Genomic DNA, 24,992 nt, shown 5'->3' with positions numbered 1-24,992 from the left:
TATCTTGCAAGTGAGGAAATCCCTTTACCCCTGGGTCTGCACTCTATTATGGATGTGGGTGCTGAGGCAAACAGGCCCTTGGGAAGGGCAATGACAGTTCACTACAAAAAGGTGGTATACAGTCAGAACGCCTCTTGAAGTCAGCCCTCTGGAAAGGTTAAAGCAATCCCATGGACCACCCAGACACATCCATGCAGGCGGATGCAATCACTCACTACAAAGAGATCTTGGTTTTCTCTTTAAAGTACAGGTAGCTCCTGCCCCCAACGTGAAACATGAAGCAGCTTGTAAGAAGCTGTTTCATGTTCCACTAAATGCACAGCTCCAGGGCAGCCGAGAGTTTAGGGCATTGCATTTATAATATTAGGAGGCCCTGTTTTGGTATGCCCCAGGTGTACCTTTTGAAAGGTGTACTTGCCACAAACCAGGACAGTGCACCCATTCTTTATGGTTTAAATGTCTTTATTGAGTTTAAACACACAAATGTCTCCATGTTTGTGTGTTATCTGTCGTCAATCAAAATCTAGGCAGTACAACCGAACAGAGCCAAATGAGGGCTTAAGCCCAGCCTACGAAATCACGTACATGGAATAAAAATGTAGGAGTAAGAAAAAGGTAAAAAAACAAACCCTCCCTCCCCCCGTCCAGTGCCCCGTGTCCCCCACTAGCTCAACTTCTCTCCTCCCAAACTATGCCAAGCCCTCGGTGACTACCTGACAGTCTGTCTTCTGTGGCTTCGTGAGGCGCAGTAGTCTAAGATGTCTGGGACATGTGATTTCTTGGAATTCGGTAGCCAAGAGCGACAAAAATGGGTACCATAGGTCGTCATATTTAGATCCCGCTCCCGCCATAATGAGCGATAATTTCTCCATCCCGAGCACATGCCACAATCGGTGAAGCCAACCTACAAAGGAGGGTATGTTGGGAGTGCGCCAATGTGTGAGTACATTTTGTACCGCTGAACCTAGTGCGATGGCCATCTGCCTGCCCCTATGGGATTTTAGTGGGTAGGTCAGGGGATTAGGGAGATCTAGTAGTACATAAGCCAGGAAGCGCAGGATTTCTGTCTTAAAGTACTTATCTACCTAATCCAACACTTGAGCCCAGTAGGGTTGAATATGTACGCATTCCCACAACAAATGCACCAGGTTGCCAACCTGGCCACAGCCACGCCAGCAAGTCTCTTCTCGGTCGCGGTCCATCTCATGTAGTCTATCTGGGGTATAATACCAATATGTCACCACTTTCTTGAATGTCTCTGTGAGTCCCATGTGGTACGCAGAGTGTCGGGCCCTGTAGTATATCCCCTCCCATTCTTTGTGGGATAATATCCTGCCTAACTATCTCTCCCATCGCTCCCTGCTGGGATTGTGTGTGTATGCCTGTGTGACCTGTAACATCTTGTAGAGATCGGAGATGAGCTTGGCGTCGGACATGCGGGCGATGAGCCATCTTTCGTAAGCGTATAAGCGCCTGTCCGCACTTTTGCGGACCTGTGGTTGTAGTGCCCAATGCCGCACCTGTAGGAATCTTAGTCGTTCATTTTCTGGGAGACCGTAGTCTTGTCTAAACTGGAAAAATGGAACAACCCCCTCAGTTCCATACATGTGATACAAGAACCGGCAACCAGCCGGCCTCCAGTGTGCAAAAGCCACCTCTACTGCGCCCGGGGTGAAATCAGGGTTGTTGACCAACGGGGTGAGGGGAGAAGGGAAGGTTGTAAGGTCGTGTTTCATATTGGTGGTGTCCAACACCTCGAGAGGGACTCGCGTTATGTGCGAAGCATACAAGTTAGGGGGTCTATGAGGCCTGGGCAGGAAATGAATTTCCTGCAATGGTCTCGCTGCTACTGCCTGGTCTTGGAACAGCCAATGCTTCTCCGATTCCCATCTGCTCCACTCGACCAGGTATCACAATTGTGCCACCAGATAGTACAGCTGGAGATCGGGAACTCCTAGCCCTCCTATCTCCAGGGAAAGCGTCACTAGCGTTCTCCGCATTTGCGGCTTCCGACTGATCCAGATAGACTGGGCCAAGTGGGTTTGCGTCTGTCGAATCCATCCAACCGGCGGTTGGAGAGGGAGGGTACGAAAGAGGTAGAGGATCTGAGGCAAAATAGTAATTTTGACCGCCACGATTCTTCCTAACCAGGAAAGAAGGTAGTGCTTCCACCAACCAACCTCGCGTTGGATTTTCCCGCGAAGGATAGCATAGTTGGTGGTAGTCATAGCAGAGAGGGAGGGGGCCTGCTGGATTCCCAAATACGGGATAGTATCCACCACCCACTGAATGGGAACAAGCTCTGTAGATATTCCCGGATGGAAGGAGACAGCGAGAGGTCCAAGGCCATCAACTTGTCCGCATTCACTTTGAATCCAGCAACCCTGGCAAAGGCGTCTAAGTCCGCCAGACACGCCGGCAGGGCTGTCTTCGGATTAGTAAGGGAGATCAACACGTCGTCTGTGTATAAACTAATTTTGTGGACATAGGCGCCAAACTTGATCCCTTCAATTGCCGAGTTCTGTCATATTTTCGGAGCCAAAGGCTCCATATACAGGGCAAAGAGAAGGGGCGATAGTGGTCACGCTTGTCTCGTGCCCCTCTCAATGGTAAAACTAGAAGAAGTGTTTTCATTCACTCTGACCATGGCTGTAGGGAATCTGTAGCAATTAAAAACAAAGGTACGGTACTTCTCCTGTATCCCCACCCTCTCCAGCACCTGATCCAAACAGGGCCAATGAACGCGGTCGAACTCCTTTTCGGCGTCTATGGCCAACATCATATATTGCCCGGGCACCCGAGTAGCTTTCTCTATAAGATGAAGAATCCACTTGGTGTTATCTGACCTCTGGCGTTCAGGAATAAAGCCCGCCGGTCTGGATCAATGAGGCCGGACATGTGAGGGGCTAGGCGGGTGGCCAGAATCCCTGTGTCCTTTTTAAGGTCAACATTGAGGAGGGATATCGGATGATATGCCCCGCATTTAGTCTTATCCTTCCCAGGTTTAGGAATCACTGCATTGAGGCTCCTAAGAGGTCACTCGGTATTGCTCCCAGTTCACCAAAGGAGTTAAACAGCTGGGTAAGAAGCGGGGCAAGCACTGCGCAAAACTTCTTATAGAAAATAGCGGAGAAGCCGTCCGGCCAATAGTGGCTATGACCTCTTCCGTTTGGATATTCCTATCTAGAGGACAGGGAAACCGAGTCCAGAAAGGCAACTCCCTCGGAGCTATCGGACAGGCCCCCAGTGTAGAGAGTAGCATAAAAGTCGCAGAATGTTTCCACTATATCTGTATCTTCCGATGCACTGGTCCCATCCGACCTGACAATCTCTCTGACCCCTTGTTGCTGACGGACCTCTCGTAACCTATTGGCCAACAGTCGCCCGCACCTATCTCCCCGGTATAGAAAGTGTGCCTCAGTCTTAGAGACGAAAACTCTGCCCTGTCTTGGTCAAGCGCCGTTAAGCAGACGCCACACCCTCGGGGCTCCCGTCGCTGGTGCATCTGCTCCAATTCACAGATGTGTTGTGTGAGCTCATCGCGCTTATGCTGGCGCTCCCTATTGTCAGCAGTCGGAAGCGCAATAAATTCCCCCCTGACTACGCCCTTCAGCGCTGCCCATTGGGTTGCAAGGGAGGTATCCGAGTTCGCATTATGGGAGAGGTAGTCAGTGATGGCGCCTTGTATGTGCTTCACGACGTCAGCCCTGTGCAAGAGAGTGTCCCTAAGGCACCATACCCTGGAGGGGCGTGATGTAGGTGGAAGGGTGAGAGTGGCAAGTACTGGGGCGTGATATGAAAATGAGGCCACCCCTATCTCAACTGTGGTCGCGAGCGCGCGCACTGGGGCAGAACCCAGCAAATAAACTAGTCTTGCGTAGGTCTTGTGTGCATTCGAGTAATAAGAGTATTCCCTATCTAGGGGATAAAAACTGCGCCAAAGGTCATGTAGGCCTAGGTCATTCAATTGCCCAAGTCCCTCTGCAGAAATTGCACCTACCTGATGCGTGCACTGACTGGATCTGTCCAAAATGTTGTTGAACACTAGATTTAAGTCATCCCCCAAGATGATATCACGGTCCGACGTGGCTGTGGGCTCTGTAAGAGCGGAATGCAGAAACTCCTCCTGGCCTTCATTCGGGGCATATAGGGAGCCAATGGTGAATGTTAGCCCGCCCAGGACAAAATGGTAGGTCAGTAGTCTCCCCCTAATCTCTGCACCTTTATGCAGTACGTCCCCTTTAAAACGCTGTGCTACCAAAAATGCCACCCCAGCTATCTTAGTAGAACATGAGAAGAAGAACTGAGCAGGAAACCTACGAGACCACAGCCTATGACAGTCGCGTGCCAGCAAATGAGTCTGCTGAAGTAAGCATATATCTGCTTGTGCGTTCTATAAACATGACAGTACCACCCTGCGCTTCACCGGATTATTAAGACCCCGCACATTGAGGGTTAAAATCCTAAGGGTAGTATCAGGCATAACCAATAACTGACAGGGTCAGGCTTACACTCGAAGGGCTATGTGTGGCATCGCCAGCGCAGTGGACCGCTAGGAAAGGAAGGGTGACTCGGACATGCGGAGCTACACTAGCACTAGGAAAAAATCGAATGTGGAGCACTGGACACTCCCCCTCGACCCCTCCAACAATTCCCAAACTACAAAACATATTAAGGAAGCAAAATAGAACAAAAACACATAGTCCATCAACCATGGTTGATCAGTGAAAGGATATCGGGGTAAGCTACCAACAAGAAAGTCCTCTCCCTCCCGCCAATGGCCTGGGCCTTAAGAAATCAAACAATCGGCCTAATATAGTGTCCAAAGTCAGCCAGGCTGGGTGCTGGGGGGATCTGCAGAAACTGCCTCCAGAGCCGACCTTCTGCCCTCCATGACTTCTGCGGCACGGGGCTTCCTGAGACGACGCCTGCTGCCCTGTTGACGTCATCTGGGCCTGGAATCCTCAACCTCTACATTGGAATCCTCATCTTCACCCTCTGACTCCGGCAGTTTCACACCCAGCAGCCTGCTAGCCTCTGACAAAGATCGCAGCTGGTACAGTTTATTATCCATGCAAAACACTAGCCTGAACGGGTGGCCCCAGCTGTAGGTGATGTTGTGCTGCTGTAAGTGCATAGTGATAGGCTTGAAGGTTCTCCTCTTTTGTAGGGTGAGAGCGGATAAGTCTTGATAGAGGACAGGGGAGTGGCCTCGAAACTGTAGAGGGTGCATTAGTCGTGCTTTTTGGAGGATAGCCTCTTTGGGGTGAAAGTCTTGGACACAGACTAATATGTCTGGCGGCGGGGCCGATGGAGCCCTCGGGTACCCACCCTGTGCGCCCGGTCCACTTGCAGCTCTGTCTCCAACGGTCGGCCAAAAACGTGATTCAGAAGTTCTCTGGAGTAGGAAAATAGATCCTTCAAGTCCTCGTCCATTTTCACCCCTCTGATGTGTATATTGTGGCGCCGGGACCTGTTTTCCAGGTCCTCGACGTGTGCTTGGAGAAACACTTGTTGGTCATGGATCCGGAGTATCTCCTGTTCCAGAGCCGCTATCTCCGTGTCCCTCCCATTGCTCTTACCTTCCAGGTCAGCGACCCTCTCGCCAAAGCCATCCATCTCCCGTCTGACCTCACGGATCTCAGATGTGAACTCTTGCTTGAGGGTGTGGATGTCTTCCCGTAGAGCGCTAAACATGGATTTGAGGAACGCCTTGGTAATGGGTTCAGCTCCGTCTTCCTTGCCTGGCCTTGGGCCCGAGGATCCAGCCGCTGTGGTGGAGGCCATTGGATCAGTTTGCGCCTTGAAAAACAAGTCTTTGATGGTCTTTTCCTTCCTGTTTCTGGAGGAGGACATTGCACTCTCTGGGAAGCTCAAGAGGGTCGTGGAAGGCCCCACCCATCACTGCTAGCAGCTCCTCTTCAGCAGCTGGTGTCGAGTAACTACCCCCGGGCCCACAGAGGAATCAGAAAGCTGGGGTGTTCTAGAGGATGTGAGAGGGGCGCTGCATCTGCCCGGGGCTCTAGGTGTTTCAGCTACAGTCAAATCTGGCTCTGCCACCACTGACGCCAACGGCCTCCGTACGCCCCAGAGGCAACAATCTCAGGAAGCTACCCCACAAAGCAGCACCAGACCCTCTCAGACAGCCTCCCGGCGCAGATTGGGTCCTGCACAGTCTGTCCACTCGTGGCCGAGGGATGCAGTCCAACAAGCAGGGGCACGCCCTGCCCCGCCACCGCCCAGCACCTCTCAGCTATCCACCTCTCCGCTCACCATCCACCAGCCAGCAAGCCAAGCAGTCAACCCAGACGTGGGCCCGCCGCAAACCAGCGCTTCGGGCCTCCCACACTCCTATATTCCAACTGAGCAGTCAATATCACACTGGCCTCCCAGCCAGTTCACGGGCGCTGCAGATCCGGGCCCTCCACTCACTGGCAGTGCCACTGGGGTCCACGTTGATGTCCGCGGCAATCCGGGTTTGGCGGGTCTGTCACAAGATGGCGGCCTGCCTTCCCCTCCACAATGGCACCACAGTACCCCACCACCAATAAAGCGTCAAGTCTCAGCAGGTCAGGCTGTGCTAGAGGCCGGGCTCCAATGCTAACCCCTGCACTCCGCTGCTCACTGTTGCGGCGTAGGCCTTTCCACTCTGCGGTCTAGTTCAGCGCCCCGGTTCCTGCACAAAATGCCGGCGAACTCGACTCCGCTATGGCGCTGCCCGTCCCAGCCGCCTGGCACACCTGCCTCTGTCGCTCCTCTAGGGTAGCGGAAGCAGCCACTGCCCCCCTCACTAGCTAAGCGTCCAACCCTGTGGAGGTGCAGGGATGGGAGGGAAGTGCAGGATATGCAAAGGACTCTCCGCAAGCCTCGGCCACCTCCAAGCGTACCCAGCGGCAGGCCGGCAATCTGGTGACCCAAAATGCCTCTGTACTCGCCTCCGAGGACCTCTAGGCCTGTCCGCTTCTGTAGCGCTGTTGGGCTTCGCCCCCGCTGGCCTCGCAGGGGAGGCCGCACTCGTGGGCACGTCAGCCTTGGCATGGGGAGTCTTTCCCAGTCGACAATCCGGGAGCACCTCCCCCACTCTGTTTGGGGTCACTGCCACTTAAGAGCCGCCAGCCTCCGTTCTGCCTGCCTTGGGACCGGCAACTCCGCTGTCACCTCGCGCGGCTCTCCATGCAGAACTCTCTCCGCAAACCACGTGGTGGGCCTCTACTCGTTCGCCTCCAGGCCCGTGGCAATAAGGAGGCCCCGACTCCTCTCCCCCGCTCCACCGCTCCACTCTGGACCACAGCTCTGGGAGGAACCTTCAATTCGCCATGGTCGGGACAGCTGTCGTGCCATGTGCAGCTCCGACACCAACTCTCAGGCTCACCGTCCCAGCAGGGCTATGTGCAGGCTCACGGGCCTCTTGCTGCCTGGCCACGGTCTCCAGCCTACCCCCCGCACCGAGGCCGCTGAAGCTCCGATTACTCTCGGTCCGATGTTAAAATGCCCCCTTAACAGCCGCCGCTCCGTGCTGCCAGGGCCACTCTACCGTGCAGGAATTAGGCCGACGGCTGCAAAAATGGCCTGTAAGCCGGTGCTAGTTCAGGCCGGGAGCTCCAGAGCAACACGTCTGCTCATGCCGCCATCTTGGCCACGCCCCTGCACCCATTCTTTAATCTGGGTCCAGATGTCTTCAGAGAGAATATGCTTCTTCAGGAGGAAAATGTCTTCATCCACGACCACTGGATTTACGCAGCAGAATTAAACCAAATTAAGGGCCTGATTATGAGTTTGGTGGTGTGGGGCGGCACGCCACCGCTCTGCTCCAGCACCACTTAACTTGACCACTGGCCACCCACCAGATTATGAGTTTCCTCGTAGTCAGGCGGGTGCTCCTATAGCGTTCCCTCAGTGGTGCCTTTCAAAAAGGCACGGCAATGGGAACCCCAAAGCAGGTTCCTGTATGGATTTGACTGTCAAGTCCATGCCGTGCAGGAACTGGGAGTGCATGCCCACAGGGGGGCACTACGTGAAACATGCAGTGGCTGCAGAGTCACTGGCACTGGTCTTTGGCATAATAAACCTCCCCCGATAAATATTGGATACTGGTTTGAGGGAGAACCAGGCTAAAGAAAACCAGCAGTGCAGACCTGGAAACAGGGCTGAAGCACTTATGCTGTTATGGAGTAGAAACAGGTGAAGATCACATAAAGGAACTCTGACTGTGGGTCCTTTTTAAAGACATCTGGTACTTCCACCTGGCTTTGTGTGGAATCTATATGGCTACTGAGAGGTGTTGCCCTTACCTCAGTAGCCACCAGGCTTCCATTAAGACTTTCACATCCAGCTTGACAGGTTGTGATGCCTCAGCGAGTACCATGTTGGTGTAAATGAGACAAAAACATGAAGGCTAATTTGCAAGGTATTTTCGAAACAATTGGGCTATTTACAAAGGTTCTTGTGAATAATTTACTCATGTAATTTACTCTTGCACTTTTAAGCAACTTAACAACTTTGCCTGCAACCCAAAATCGGAATGTGTAAATAGACTCAAAAGTGTTTTGCACATCACCACCTCCTGAAAAGGGGGGTGGAGCCAGATGTACAAGTGTAAGTTACTACTGTGCAAAAGAAACAATAGTAAGTCCAGCATCACACATGGCCAGCCACTGATACCGCAAAACCGTCCCATAGAAAATTATGGAGCCAGGGATTTAAATTAAAGCCCTATAGGAATAATGTTACATTAAATTCAATTATTTACATAGATTGAAATATAAATAAGTATAATTTGATTAAAAATATACATAAACATATAACATATTTATTTAATTATAAAATATTTTAACAAACTTGTAATTTATGAATGAAACACTATTATTAATTACAAAAAAATGAAACTGCTGTTAATGAATTATATACATCACCTTTAATAATTAGTAATAAATATTAACAAATATGTCGTTTCATTTATGTGGAAATTAATTTTTCAATTTAAAATTCAGAAAAATAACTTTAATCTAATGTATTTAAAATAATTAAATATTGAATTTAAAATTAAGTTGATAGTGTTGCAGCATTTTCCTTTTGCTCTACATTTAAAATAAATATATGAAATTAATTTACAATAATATTAAAAAAATAAACATATTTTACTAACGCATTATAATGTTTAATAAGCTTTTAAAACGTTACCTACACTTTACTATAGTGAACTCTCCACCCCGACTATGGATTCTCCATATGGTAAAAAATAGGGATAAGCAAAAATGTTTATTTAACTTGAAAAAAGACAGTAAAAATACTTTTGTGTAACATATTAATGTAAAATAATTGTATATATTTTTTAATATGTAGAAACAAAAACAATACAGAACTATACCCTTATTTTGAATTAAATGTAAATATTAAATTAATTTAAATAAATTATATGAAATGAAAAACGCACATTTTAATAGGTATCATTAATTATTAAAAGTAATGTATAGAATTAACAACAGCCAATTTCATTATATTTTAATAAAAATAAATATCACTTTCATAAATTTATTAAAAAACGTTTGGTAAAATATTTAAAAATGAAACAATAAATATGTTTTATTTATAGATATTTCTAACCAACTATATTTAGTTATGCTTTGAACTATTTTAAAAAAATTATTTAGCTTTTTTTCCTACAGGGTTTTTATTTTAAGTGCCTACGTCCATTATTTTCTATGAGAAGGGTGTTGCAGTACGAGTGGTTGACCATGTGTGGTGCGGCACTCGCTCCCATTCTGAGTTGGAATGATTTACTAATGCTTTGGGCCTCTTTTTGGCTGTGATAACATTAGAAGTGCAGTTTGTGAATAGCAATTGGGTTACTCTTTTCTGGATAGGTGCATGCCCCCCACCAACCCGCTCTCTAGACATCCTTAAACTCCCTCTTAACCCTCCTTACTACTCCACAAAACTCTCCTATTTAGGGGCCGATTCCGATCTGGGAAAGCTTTCCGACCAAGCCGGATCCGGAGTGTTTTCCGACTGAGCTGGAGTCGTGCAGTCCGACTGAGCGAGTACGATGTGGCCGCAGGCTGCCGGACTCGGTTCCGTCAGACTCCCATAGAAGTCAATCCGAGCCGGCCATACGATGCGTGCATGGGCTCCCATTGACTGAATGGGTACGTCTCGCACAAGGGTGCCCCCTACAGTGGATACGCGTCAGTGCCATCCACACCTTACAGGCCTGTGTTGGGGAGGCCCTTGGGTCTCCCCCTGTGTCCGAGTCGTAAGGCTGCGGGTGCCAGGGGGTCTGACGTGGACCCCCAAAGGCAACGTCCCGGATCTTTTGCAAGCCGGACACTTCGGCTTGCACTGGCTGTCTGACGCGTGCATCGTACTGGCTTGGTTGTAATTTGCATCCATTGCGCAGCAAGGTCAGCTTACGGACGAGTCGTACGGAGCAGTTTGGACTCGGAAATGACTCGGTCGGTGAATTTCACATTGCTCGCTTTGTACTTGCTTGCGCGTACAGGTGTACGAGTTGGGTGGAAAAAACACGTATGGCTCGAACTTTTTCCAGCCGGATCGCATTCGGGAACCTTCCGACCCAGATTGGAATTGGCCCCTTAGTAGTATGTATAATCCTTTTATCTGCTATTCCCGGTCCCCCCCCCAATATTTATACTAACTAGTTAGTACATATACACATGCAGGGATCTCCCCATAGGAAAAAATGGAGAGGTGGAGATTCACACTTGTAGGTTTGTGAATAGCAATGGGCTTACTCTATTGTGAGTGACTGCATGCTCCACCAACCCGCCTCACCAGAGTTAGTGCTAAGTAGTAAGCTTACACATGTGAGGATCTCCCCTTAGAAAAGATGAAGAGGTAGAGATTAACAATTCTAGAGTTTTTTAATACCATTTTGATTACTACTAAACATTCTACAAAATGCAGCTTGTGAATAGGCCCCTATGTTTTCAAAGTTTCCGATATTACTCCCTTAGATTAATATCTGTACCACAAATTTGGAAGAAAGAGTTCAGAAGCCTTAAAATTAGTCTTTTAAAATGTAATTAACCATGGAGATTAGCACATAGTAAGTGGGAAGATCAGAGGTAAGTTTCCATTACATAGATGCAACGTAAGCACATCTTTATGCACCAGCAACACCTGGTAAACCCTAGGTTAGTTCCAATGCTAACTCTGCATTTAATGAAATTATAGAGGATAGTTTTGAACTTGTAGAAAGATTACATAGCTGACAGAGGCCAATAAAAGGTCATTGCTCATGAACCTCAACCAGTCACTAATGGCCAGTTTCACACAATTCAGATGCACAGCTAAAAAAAACTCTACTATGAACAGTGGACAAACCTAATAAACACAGAGAATTCAGTTTTTTTGTGACTCAGCTCAGTGAGTTACCCCGGACGCCTAATAACATGACTTCTTACAATTGTACAACTCAACTTCTTGAAGCAGGATGATTCTGTGAATGAAGATTGTTGCTACCTTCCAAAGAAGCGGATATTTGGGGTAAGTAGCTCACCAACATATACCACTGTTTCCTTTACTACCTAACCCACCCCAGGCAACCAATGTTTCTCATTTATATAATTTACATAGTGCTTTACAAAGTAATCAAAATGGTCCAATGAAGTGTCAGTATATACACTAAAGTAACATTGCTGAATGCAATATTGTTCCTAACAATCATGGACAAAACAATAGTTAAATAAAAAAAATGCTATAGACAGGAAGGGTTTTTAAGTAGTGTTTTAAATTGTGTTATACATGTGTGACAGACAACCAGTAGAAGGTAAAATATTTCATACCATGTGGACAAATTCAAATTCAAATATCTTTATTCGGTACTTAAAAAGATACCATTAAAGAACATGAAAATACATACATACAATGTTTAAAAAGCATATAAAAAATGACATTTAAAAAGCAATTAAAATAGGTCTAATAAGGGGTGAAAGGAACAATGGATCATTGGGAATCTTATACAGACATTGATTCAATTTATAAATTATTGTGGGCCGATATTTCCCTGGTGTTCCTTAATCTCATGGCCACCTTGATAAAACTTATTATACATAACAGAGTGTATGGGTCTGAGGCTTTTTGCAAAAAAAGGAGGGCTGCTTTAGCATGTCTCAGTCTTTTGTTTTTCAAGATCCTTACTAAAAACGTCCATCTAGGGTCTGAATAAAAAGGGCATAATAAAACAAAATGAAGGGTATCCTGCGGAGATCTAGTGTCGCAGCCGCAGGTACCCTTCAACTCTACCGAGCGTGTGAATCCTGCGGGAACAGCCAGTAGATGATGAAGGAGATTAAGTCGAAACCTAGTCATATAAAACCTTTCCTGCGCATTTTGCATCACCGCTAGGTATGGTTCCATGCCAGGCGTTGTTTTTAGGGGACCATGGGCCACAACGGATATTTTCCCGGTTTCAGCGTGGGCCCTTCTGGCGGTTGTCCAGGCAGTGAAAAGTTTTTTGACCAAAGTTTTATTCAGGTTGGTCATGGACTCCGGCTCCAAGAACAGATTCTTGCAACCAATTCCTTCCATAGTATCTTTTACATATTTGAGCCACGGAATCTGTCCCCCTCTGTCCCGGCTCAAGCAATCCTTAATGATCTGCCTACTAAGGCCGGCCTCTGGGTTAGTCCAGATCTTAATCCAGGCCAGGATGGGTCGAACCATGATTCTATCCTCGATGTATGGCTCACCCAATTCCATATGTGTTATATATGAGGGGGTGCTCTGAGGAACCTTTAATAGTCTTTTAAAAAATTTATTTTCCTCAGCTTGGATCTGGTGCACATGATTGATTTTGCAGCCCCAAACTTCTGCCCCGTATGACACCTTGGAGCAGGAAACCGCTCTGTATAGGTTTAGTATCTGTTCCGGCAACCATCTGCCTAACCTCCTCCCGTATGCCATTATGGCACCCGTTGAGGCCACCAGTTTGACTACATGTTTTTCAGCCAAGTTTCTGAATTCCAGTTTCTCATCGAAAAGTACACCTAGATAAGAGAAAGACTTTACTCTTCCTAGTCTGTGTAGACCTATGCTGTGTGAAAAAACCTTTTTGGAGTTTGTACCTGTGGACATAACGAAGGACTTATCCAGGTTAGCGGAGAGATCCAGTGAATTCATAAAGTTGACGAAACCATCAATTAACTTTTGTAGACCCAGTGGGGTGCGGGCTAGCAACACTGCGTCGTCCGCATACACGAGGACGGGTACCGGACGCTGGCCTATTTGGGGGGAGTCCACTCCCAACTTCATAAGTTCTCGGTCCAAATTATTAATGTACAATGAAAATAAAAAAGGAGCTAATATACAGCCCTGCCGGACGCCGCTTGTATAAGGAAATGGCTCTGTCTTCATTCCTTCTTTGTTATAACGAACTGAAGCTGTGGTCTCCCAGTGTAATGCCTTCAATGTGTCCACTAACCCTTGATCCACCCCCAGGGAGATCATCAGGGCCCATAACTTCTGTCTCTTGACACGATCAAAGGCCGCTGAGAGATACATGAAACCCATATGGATAGACCCTTTGGCGGCGATGGTATATTTGGCAGTGAGGAGATACAAGTTTAAGCATTGATCTGTTGTGGATCTCCCTTCTCTGAACCCATATTGTACATCTGTTAAAATATGATTGTCCTCTGCCCAGATTTGTAGACGGTTTAAAATCACACGTCCCAGAACCTTCGCCGTTACATCTATTAATGATATAGGACGGTAGCATTGAGGGTCATCCCGGCTGCCCTTTTTATGGATTGGGACAATGATTGCCGAGGACCAAGAGCGAGGCCGTCCTGCCACTACTGCCTCGTTCAAGACCCTAGTGAGAATGGGTGCCCACAAGTCAATATTGCTCAAATAAAGGTCAGGGGGAATGCCATCAGGGCCTGGCGCTTTATTTTTTGAAAGCCCTTGGATTGCTGATTTTACTTCTCCCAGAGAAAAATCTAAGCTTACGGGTACTGTTATTTTTGCGCCTTCCTCTTTCAGTGCCATCCCAGTATGGTTGTAAAGGCTAAGATAGTGGGTGTGCCATTGTTCGGGGAGAATTGCATTCACTATATCTGGCCCCCTCGGATCTTTAAAACATGGGTCGTTGATGACTCTCCAAAATGCCGTGGTATCACCCCTCTCTGCTGCTTCCCTTAGGTCCTCCCACGCTTGATTTTGTAGAGTTCTCTTGCGCGCTTTCAGGGCTTTTTTATAGTTTGATCTGCTACCTGCTATTTTAACTTTGTCCTTTGGTCGATCAGCAAGGCATTTTTTCAGGTCTTTCAGTGCCTTGGTACAGTTATGATCGAACCAGCGTGGGGTCTGAGGCAATTTGGCTCCTGTAGAGGATTTCAGGAGGGTATCCACGAGTTGGGCGATTTCTTCAAAGGCCCTGACCACAGTTTGGCCGCCCTTATTTTCATCCAGGCAAGCACTGATTTGTTTTTGGCCTTTCGTTACAAGATTGAGGTAAAATGTGTCTCCATTGATATTTGCCCATTTTAATCTTCTCCCTTGTGCCGTTGCCTATTCTATGGCGTCGGGTACACCCTCTGCTATTCTGAGGTTCATGCATTTAAGATCCAATACCAGCGGGTTATGATCACTAAAAGGACTATGTACAATTTCAAAGTTTGTGATCCGTTTTTTAAGTGTTGGGGACATCATAACAAAGTCTATATAGGAGTGGCAGCCCCTTCCTTTGTACGTTGCATTAGGTTCCCCCGCATTGCCGATCAATATTAGGTCCATTATAAATGATAGGTTTTGTCTATTTATAAAGTTCTCCATTTCCCTGCCCTCAGTGGTATGAACAAAATGTGGTCCTTTTTCCTCCGGGCAACGTGACCAGTCCTTATTTATTGGTCTTAATTTTTCACACAGGTGGCAATTGAAGTCTCCCGCTAAGATGGTATATGGGGACCCTGTGGCTTTATTAGCTGATGACATGATTTTAAAACGGTCGTCCAGTTCTTTGGTGGTGTTATTTCTACCATTTGAGCCCACCGCATTGTACCAATTTATCACTGTGATTTTTAAGCCCTTGTGGCGAAAGCCTATCGCTTGCATATTTGTTGAGTCCCAGCTCAAATTTGACCAGGACCCCTGAATGCGGAGATCTACGTATGTTATGAGTCCACCAATAGCTCTTCCAGATGGCGCCCTTGTTGCGAGGACCACGAAACCTTTGAACCCTTCTAGTGTATATTGTTCGGGTTCAATGGCCCAGGTCTCCTGGAGGCAAATGATGTGAAAACTAGTTATGAAGTCTCTCCACTCCTGTGAGATGCATTTAGCTGCCACCCCTGCAATATTCCAGGATATAAGTCTTATAACATGCTGAATTTCAACCCTGTTTGCGCCAACCCCCGGGGGACCCCTGTCTCTATCCTCCCCTGCTACAACGGGGGTATCCGACTTGTCTAGCGTGGATTCTACCCTTGACTCTGCTACCTGCCCATTCCTTAGTGTATCATTCGAGTCAGCTACTATAGATTCATGAGTGGATACCACAAAGGAACTACCTGTTTCTGCTAAGGGGGTGGGTGGTATCCACCCTGGTCGTCGGGATCCTTTTTCTAAACAACCTCTAATAGGCTGAGGTGGGCACATTTTATACCACTCAAGTCAATCAACGTTATCCAAGGCACAGAACCTGTTCCAATGTGCATGCATTGCAACTGCAGGATCGTAGAGGGGTAATGCCTGCCAGGGAGTCTGCCAGTTATCTACTCTATTTAGCTGCACAGGGTGCAAACCCCTATTCGCCTGACCCCTGTTTAAATATGTCGGTCTCTGTGGGGGGGAGGGTATGGGGTAAAAATAGGTTAAATGTAGGGGATATATGTTAGTTAGTGGTCCCAACATTGGAGAGTTACATATATGGGTTACTACAGAGGTGTCCCTGAAGTTTATTGCAATAACATCCCCAGCAATGGTTTTCGCTCCATTTCCTATCCATTCCCCCCTTCTTACAGACAATATTTCCCCAGAAATGTGTGACGGTAATGGCCTGTTGGATCTTAGCCATTTTGCACATTTATTCCTCAACTCCATAGGGTAGTGCTTTCGGTGGTAAATTAATTGACCGGAAGCGCACTCCCGTTTTTACCCTTGCTGCAACCGTAGGGGTGGTAGTCTTTACTTGAATAGGGGTCTCCTTTTGAGTATTACCTGCAGTGTCCTTACTTGGTATCAGGGAACTCTTCCCTGGGTTATTACATACCTGCGCAGCGGTACCATTAGGGCAGGGAGATGGAGGAACACGTGTCTTGCCCGGTGTTCTGCTGCTTTGTGGAGCCGTACTATTTTTTTGTTTTACAGAATTATTATCTGACGCTACCTTACCCTTATGTGTAATCTTTTCGACCCCTGAGCTGCCCGACTCCTGAATACATGGTGCTGGGGTTATCACTTGTGTCACTGGTTTGACTGGTCCTATCACTCTGTTATTTATTAAGGAGGTTAATCTATCAAGTTTAGACATCAGAGGCTTGATTTGCGCACTGATAGTCTCCTCCAATCCTGCCTTAAGGTCTGACACCATATTGGCTACCCAACAGGGTATGCCAGATGTGGTGTTGGCCATTGGAGTCACCAGATTATGGTTAGTTTTAAGATTATCTCTCCCCCCCTTTTTATTGTTATGCTTTACAACAGTGTTCTTCCTAGTTCTCGGGGCAGTTCTACCTGGATTTCTAGTTTGGGGAATAGACAAAGGTATCTCCTCTAAATTAACAAAATCAGGATCTCTAGTTGTATTTCTGGGTGTGTCTGTGGCTGCCTGGGCACAGGGGAGCTCTACATAAGAGGCCGTTAAAGAGAAACTTGTGTCCAGTTCGTCTGATATTGTTACCACTGGACCGTCCTCTGTGTCGTGAGTGGCTACTGTAGGCACTATCGAGAGCCGCCTTTCAGTGTTTTCAATGGCGGTTGCCACAACCCCAATAGTTTGTAGCAACATTTTATCTATCGCCGTTAGAGATGGTAAGGGCTGCGGCGAATCAACTTTCTGTCTGGAATTAGATCTCAACGTAGGCATTCTATTTGTTTTGGGCCCCCTCATGTTTTGGCAGTCGCTCTGCACTGTTCACGAGTCACACCCCCTATAGATATATAGTTCCAGTGGCCGCTATTTGATTGGATAATAATAGTAAGGGGCAAGGTGCAATACCACAACAGTACCACAACAAACGTAGTATCCCAGTCGGTACCTTGGATGTTACAAGTCGTGGCAGCAAAGCAGATGTTGGTGGTGTGGCCCAGCCCAGCCTCGTTTGGCCTTGGAGGGCCGTAGAGGGCCCGCCCTTTGCCCGGGCTTCGCCCGGCGCTCCCGCGACGCGGGTGGGGCTCGTCACTTTTATGCGCCAGCAGGCGCGCTCTCTGATCCTGCGTCTGGTCCTGGGTCACGGGGCAGCTGGGAAGGGTAGTTTTGGCATCCTCTCGGTCCCCCCCTCACAGCGGCTGCTCAGCGAACAACGGCGGAGGGAGACCGGCGCGGAAAACCCGCAGGGGCTCCGCCACCAGCAGCAACACGCCCGACAGCCTGGGAGATGGTCAAGTAGGTTGTTTGAAGCCCCCCATGTGGACAAGAAACAGGGCAGAATCTGGATACGTCCCCGTGGCCAGTCGCTATTCAGAAGTACAATAGAGTAAGGGGACTGTAGCTAAAACAATTCAATAGCTAGTAGTCTTGCTTCACAAGGAAAACACTGTACTTTATAAGATTATCAAAAAGCGTAAATTATAGTGCAGCTTCGTTTGAATAACTGATTTGAAACTAATTTCTTTGCAAATATTAAGTGGTTCTTTTTTTTTCCACCGTAATTTCCATTAATAACATCCTAACTGTAGATATCACAAGCTGTGTGAATATTATTGCCTCAGAAAATGGAGTATGACTGCATAGCGATATATTTTGAGATTGACATCAGTGGGTCTAACCTACATTTAAATAAGATACATTTTGTATAATGCAATTATTTAATCCACAAAACAGACTCATGTAGCATTGTACTTATTAGAATTGGGCTTACATCATTTATAACCATACCCCAGGTTTAAAGTCTGTGGCATCCACTAACAATTTAGACATAGAGCTGCAGTTATTAATTTATGGAACTGACATTGCTTGCAAAAGGATGAAATCCCAAGTTGACCTTTTGGGAATGGAAGCTTTGACATTAGGACTTTCTCAGGTTCATATTTCTGACAAACAGCTTCCTAGCCAGAGTTTCTTTCAAGACGTTTGCTCATCTTTGAAATCTCAGAATACATTTTGTAGCACCACAATTATATAATATTGGTGCCAGGCAATAAAAATACATTATCATCAACTGCTAATTCTGAAACTTCATGACCTTCCCTACCACTGGAATATCACGTAATGTTTTTCATATTTATTTTTAATTTGACCTATTGCAAACTCCTCAGCTAACTGTTTATTTGTAGAATCACCTAGCAGAAAGATAAAAAGGCCAAATGCATCTTAAGTTTCCACCATCCCACTCATAGCAAACTGATAAAAAATTCCCAGAGAGATCAGGATAATGAAAACGCTTTGCAATCTATTAAAATAAGGAACTTTTAAAAACATTAGATGATAGGTCAGTGATTTGGCAAATGGACAACGCTTTCCAATGATGTTGCAACATTCACAGAACACAATCCAGTTTGCCACAAATGATCTGAAAAAAATGAGTTCATAGGCTCACAATCAGGGCCTCTTGCACACTGTTGACTGATAGCTAGTTAGGAATTGAGAGAGAGATTAACGCATTACTGCACAATAAGTAAGTTGCAATATTAGTTTACCTCAAGTAAGAGCTTCTGAAACTGTGATACGATCTCCTTACAGTTTAATAAGGTTCCTTCGTTGTCCCCTTTCATGCACTTCTTTAATCTTCTTATGAACACGTAATCTTCATATAAACCCATATCCTCTTCCACCTGATTTTAGACAAAAATATACTTCTTATTTTCCTACTTCTTATTTTGAAAGTCTAACATTCATTTTTACATTGTATTGCTAATATATCATTCAGGTACATCAACCTACCTTACACCAATTCTCTCACTTTTGTGAGTTGCGCTCAAGAATTAAGAAAAATGCAAATTATGAAATTAGGGGAGATTAACTAAGATTTTACGCTGCGTTTGTGTCACAAAAGTGACACAAATCAGCGAAAAACCTTTTTTACCGATTTACTTTCCAGTAAATAGCACTGCTTTGCATTACTTAGCACCAAAAGGGCGTTCCATGGGAGGGCCATAGGCATTACCATGCAACCAACTTAGGTTTCTGACGCTAAACCCAATTTATTAAATAAAGTAGACAGAGTTTAGCATCAGAAAACGGTGCCCTTTTGAAGTAGGCACAAGGAAGGAGAAATGCCTTAATTTCTCCCTCCTTTTCTGACTTTGTACATATGCTGCACTGTACAGCACATATACAAAGAGAGAAAATTGTTTAAGTCACACTAGGCATAGAGTGACCTATACTAGACACACAGATACACCCTTGAACTATGGTGTAAAGGAATCTCCGTGATGCATGGTAGCTGATTTCAGTGCGGCAGCTTGGTAGCGGAGAGGGCCATATTCCAGTAAATTTGGCCCTCTCCTGCTCTCTCCTTTTCACACAGTGCAGCACAGCATTTGAGGCTGCTGCACTGTGCTGCGTGAAAATGTGGTATATTTGCCCCTTAGGTGTCTAAAAATGTATTTATTTGTAAGATATCATACAAAATTGTAGTTGAAAGCTTGAGTCAGTAAGAGTTCTTATGTGTAAAATGATGTCCAATTGTGGGACACACCACAAAGCTTGTGTAGATGGTTTCTTAAAAAACAATCAGGTAGATGCATCAAGCATTTTTGCGAGCGCAAACGGTGCGAATCGCAAAATTCGGCCGTTTGCGCCCGCAAAAATGGCATTTGAGATGCATCAAGGGTTCATGCACTCGCAATTTAAGAATTCGCAAATAATTGCGAGTTCTCAAATTGCAATTGCATTTAGGGGATCGCAATTTGCGATTCCTTAAATGCAATGCATGAACCATTCCAAGATTGCGAATTCGCAATCTGGGGGCGCTATTTACCGCGAAGTCAAACTACATGGTAAATAGCAAAAACTTAGAAATATGCACTTCAGTGCATTTTTTCTAAGTTGTATGTTACACACACACATGTCCTTGGGACATGTGTGTGCGCAACACCAGTGAACATTACCATTTCAGGGGTACAACAGGGTGTCCTTTGGACACCCTGGCACCCTTGAAATTGCGACTTATTTGCGATTCGCTAATTGCGAATCGCAAATAAGGAATGACTCCCCATTCATTCCTTTGGGAAAGCCATTCCTTATTTGCGATTCGCAATTAGCGAATCGCAAATAAGGAATCAGTAGAAATCGCAAATAATATTGCGATTTCTACATGCATCCCGTTTTGCGTGTCTTTAATAGTGAATCCTTAAAATTCGCTATTAAGGACTCGCAAAACATAACTTTGATGCATCTGGGGGATAGTTTCCTTTCTGCATTTGTATGTGAGGATTATGTGAATGAAGATGCTGGTTTGAAACCACTTAAAAATGATGTTCATTAAAAGTTGAAAGACCAAGTACACACTTCTCTAAGCTCCTTGAACAATTCTTCCAATATTGCCCTGGGATGATTCTTTAAAGTAGAACAATATTGTGGATTCTTCTTACAAATATAATCACTTCTTGTTATGTCATTCTGAGAAAGACAGTTGACCACCAAGATCATCATTTTTAAAAAGGCATCTAAGCATGGTCATCTGGTAGTATGAGTGATGGTCAAAATTCCACTTGTTCCAGGTTCAATTAGTGACATTAGAGTGCCTTCCTGCAGTTAAATATTTGTAGAAAAGTTGGTCTTTAATATTATTAATGAGCCATTACCTACATTTTGCTCTAAGACACATTTCTTGTTTGCTTTTCTTGTTTAGTTAAGCCTGCTTTCTTTAAACGCTCACTTCCAAGAAGCACTGGTATTACATCAACAATATGCACAGTAGTGACTTATGCTTATTAATTTAAAGCCATTTCTTACATCTCTTTCTTTCTGATAAAGGTCTAGTATTGGTGCATTGTTAGCAATGTGGTCACTTGTTACCTTTCTCTTTCAGAAATTAACTTATATTAACATTTAGAAACATATATTTACACATTGTTGCACATTTATGATTGTATACATTTTACCTCATCAATTATTCTCTTTTACAATAACATTTTAGGCTTTTGAAACCCCTTTATACTGAAAATGCATCTGGCATTGAAAAAACATTCATTCAAATTCCCATTCAAACCTGGCTGAGCAGATTTAAGGCATCCTGAAGCTGGTAATATCCAATTTACCGAAAGAGAAACGGTACAATTACAAATCAATACGTAAGACAGATCATGTTAACACAAAAAATGATAGTCTTACCTTATCCAACTTCATGTGAAGATAGATCCCGTAAAGTATGGTGCCAATCAGTTGTGCTATGAGGAAGATGACCAGTAAGAAGATGTGGGGTTTCATTGTTGCTGTATTGATTTGTTTGGGTGCAGTTTGTTGGTAAGGGTCGTTCATTCTTCGTTAACCTGCAGACGAGGTCTTCTGAGCTCTTGTTCTGCTGTGTAAAAGCACCATTTGGTCTGACAGGCTACGGCACAATTCAGGAAAGTAAAGCAGCGCACGGGTGCAGCAACCCACATTTCCTGGAAAATGTACCTCTAGTGAGAAGGTTTGCTCGCTGTCATGGCTTACCACTAAAATCACACAGGGGTTTTGTATGCTATGACCTTCCATCACTGTTTCACGGTTAGTTTCCTTTCGTGTCATTTTTTAGATGGCCAAACTGTGTATGCTAATGAGAGTATAAGGGTTTACAAAAGAAGGTTGAAGGCAGTCTCGGCACAAATGTGTTTAAACAGGAGTGCCTGAATAAAAGATACTAAGTTTACAGTTGTGATATGAGTGGTAACACAGAAAGGTAAGGGCTTATGGTCTGTCAGCAACTTTAAATATATAGAGAGGAGATGGAAAGCAATTACTATTTGCTTCCGTTTTACTTAGAGCGATTCGAGAAAAGGTGCTATGTCTCACTTGACCTGTGTAGAACAGTTCTGATAATTGAATGGCCTCAAGGCACCAAGAGTGTGTAACGGGTAGGGGTTGAGTTGATTTTTAAATGGGATCAGCCTCACTGCGGATGTTCACAGGAGAGGCATTCCATAGCGGAACTACTAAATTTGCCCAATCTGGGGCTACAGAGCATGTACCTGTTATTCATTTGCTGATATGCTAGACCCTTAGACCCTTTTCAACGGATGACAATGAGGCAGAAAGAAGTTTTGAAGGTCAGAGTATGGATAGGGAGTGAGTGGAAAAATGTTTTGGTCGGTGAAGCAGGAAGGAACCAAAGAGTACTTATTTTTCTTACTAGCCTGGCTGCAGTTTTCTAGACCTTTTTTTGGAGGGGGAGGGGGGGGGAGGGTGGGGGAGCTGGGGGCAGATGTGATGTTCTGATACCTGGTACAGGAAATTTCAGTATTTCAGGTGGGTAACACAGTATATGAAAGATATGATAATATCTCACCCACCATTACGGATACTTGGCGGTATTACACATCTGAAACATGTCAAAGCGATTTTTCACATTTGGAGTGTGGAATAATAGAAGGAAAGGGGTATTAACATACCATTTTCAAAAATTCCTGTCTGTTTCTGCACATATATCGCCTTTACCTTTTGCAGGTGAATATGTGTAGATTAATTTCGAGACACTTGTAATCTCACTTCTGCCTGCTAGGGCAGCTTTCCTCCATAAATCGGAAAGACCGGCCGACTCGTGATTAGCCCCCTGAGAAATGAAATGGAAGATACAGCAGAGTAGACAGAGGTAGTGGTAGATTCGTGATGAACACTAATCCAAATTACAAGTTCAAAACCTAGCCATGGGAAATGTGCACTCTCTTGTGGCAAAATCCATAATGTAAGAATGGATCAGCCGTTGCTAAAAGGTTGCTTCCTCGATGTTTATTTGTTTACCTTTTTAATGTATTTTTTTTTCATTGCAATTCAATATAGCGATGCTCTGGAATTGGAACATGTATAGCTACTGGAGTATCTCATTATTGGAAGGAAGTCAGTCATATTCACCATAGCAATGATGCTACATCATCTTCAGAATTAACACATTTCCCCAATTTTCACTGGCCACAGGGATTGCTTTCAATATAATTTGATGTGAAAAGGGGATCGCTTTAATTCATGTGGTGGCCTTGAAGCCCTCTAGGGCGTCATCCACCATATAGCAGTCCTTAATCTCTGAGGCGTGTCCACACCCCAGAGAGATGATGTTCATGTGTCCCAATAACTAACAACCATTGCAAAATAAAAGGTCTCTACTGAGAAGCCTATTGATTTCGAAAGTGTTCTTTTTGTATCGTCGATGGCTGCTACAAATGTGTGCCCATCCATGGCTTCAATCTTATGATAAATGTCATTTGAAGATGTCCGCTGCTCGTGCATGTGCTGGCGCAGGTAGTCGTATGATTAAAAACAATGTTGAGAAGGGTGACAGCCAATAGCGTGGCTGGCAGTGCAAAACAATTGGCAGGGGGCTGGAGAAGTAAGTGGACGCTGGCTATATGGTAATATAAAGGAGTTGAGAGAGAGGGGGTGCAAGAGTACATGAGGAGGGACAGCAGGACGAGAGAGTTAGAGGAAATAATCCCTGCACTTGCTCTGCAATGCTTGACGTCTGCAGTGGAAGCAAGATCATCCAATGAAAACACTGTGAGACCGGAATACTCACCCATGGGCCAAGACAAGAATAGGGAGGAAATCAGACAAATTAGGACCAGGGAAGTGAGGTATATAAGAAAGTCATTCAATCACGAGCAAGGGTCTTTACAAGCCCATTGTGCCTTTCGTGCGTCACTTATTTTGACGCACCAACGGCGCAATGGGCTTGCCCATATAAATAAGGCCACTTGATGTCACCATGCATGGCTTTTCATGGCTTTGTAAATATGGGCCCCTTTCACGGATTACTCTGCGTGAAAGGGGCATTTCATGAGTGTTGCTGTGACTGTTCCCACTCAACATCCATTTTGTAAAACTGGGAATGCGTCAGAATCCTATGCCTCCCCGGGGAGGCATAGGAATGGCACAGCTAGGAGAAATACTTTTATATCTCCTTGTGTTTTCCTCTTTCCATGCATTCTGTACTATTCAGCATGCATAGAAAGAGGAAGATGCCATTTATGGTTGCTTTTCTGCAGGAAGGTATCCCTTCTTGTACATAAAGAATCATCCAACAGTGCAGACGCCCTTGCAACGTAACTTCTAAAGGAAGGGCATTTATTATCCCAATTACAGCTTTGGAGCTATTTTGGCACCTGCACCAATCTTACTGAAAGAAAGAATCAGTGCACTGACTTGGATTCTGCCAAATGTGGTGCATAAACAATATGGTAGGTGTTGCAAAAATATGAGCTAATAGATGAATGATAGCGGACTAATTTTGAAACGCATATTGTGCTTTGCTAAATGTGATACCTTTTCCTGCTGATACTTGCTCCTGATTTCATGCATGTTCCATCAGCTGGTAAGGTCAGAGACCCAAAAATATAACATCCCAGAGAGCATATGAATTAAATTAAAAAATAGGAAACACACCTTTGTTCGGCTAAATTATCCGTGATGTTCGCAAAGAGAATAATTAGATAAAAATAAGTAGCAATGTGATTGGCTGAAAGCCTCAAGCAGTTCTGGCAGGGGCCATATTGTACCCACGCACCTGATCACAAACTAAAAGGAAGGACATGAGGTTGTTTATCCCCTAAAACACAGTACTATTAAAAAATAGTGATGCCGGTGTGCATGTTCATTCGTATGGGGGATGGGAGGCGCCAATTAAAAGAAAATCTCGATAGTTGAAAAGATCTGGATTAGATTAAAACACAGCACA

At 45.3% G+C, this 24,992-nt stretch overlaps 1 protein-coding gene across 1 annotated transcript in view; it reads right to left on the bottom strand.

Annotated features, from left to right (window-relative positions):
* The window catches only part of CD40LG (CD40 ligand), a 151,232-nt gene extending 129,486 nt beyond the window's left edge, over positions 1 to 21,746 (bottom strand). Inside the window, exons 1-2 of the mRNA XM_078688612.1 lie at positions 21,458 to 21,746; positions 18,820 to 18,954 (exon numbers count right to left, since the gene is read on the bottom strand). Coding sequence (XP_078544738.1) covers positions 18,820 to 18,954; positions 21,458 to 21,604 — 282 coding nt within the window. The 5' untranslated portion in view covers positions 21,605 to 21,746. The remainder of the gene's footprint in view (positions 1 to 18,819; positions 18,955 to 21,457) is intronic.
* Between the last annotated feature and the right edge of the window lie 3,246 nt (positions 21,747 to 24,992).

The sequence above is a fragment of the Lissotriton helveticus genome, chromosome 4_1 (genome assembly GCF_964261635.1).
Source record: "Lissotriton helveticus chromosome 4_1, aLisHel1.1, whole genome shotgun sequence".
NCBI lineage: Eukaryota > Metazoa > Chordata > Amphibia > Caudata > Salamandridae > Lissotriton > Lissotriton helveticus.
This window is presented reverse-complemented; position numbering and strand designations above follow the sequence as displayed.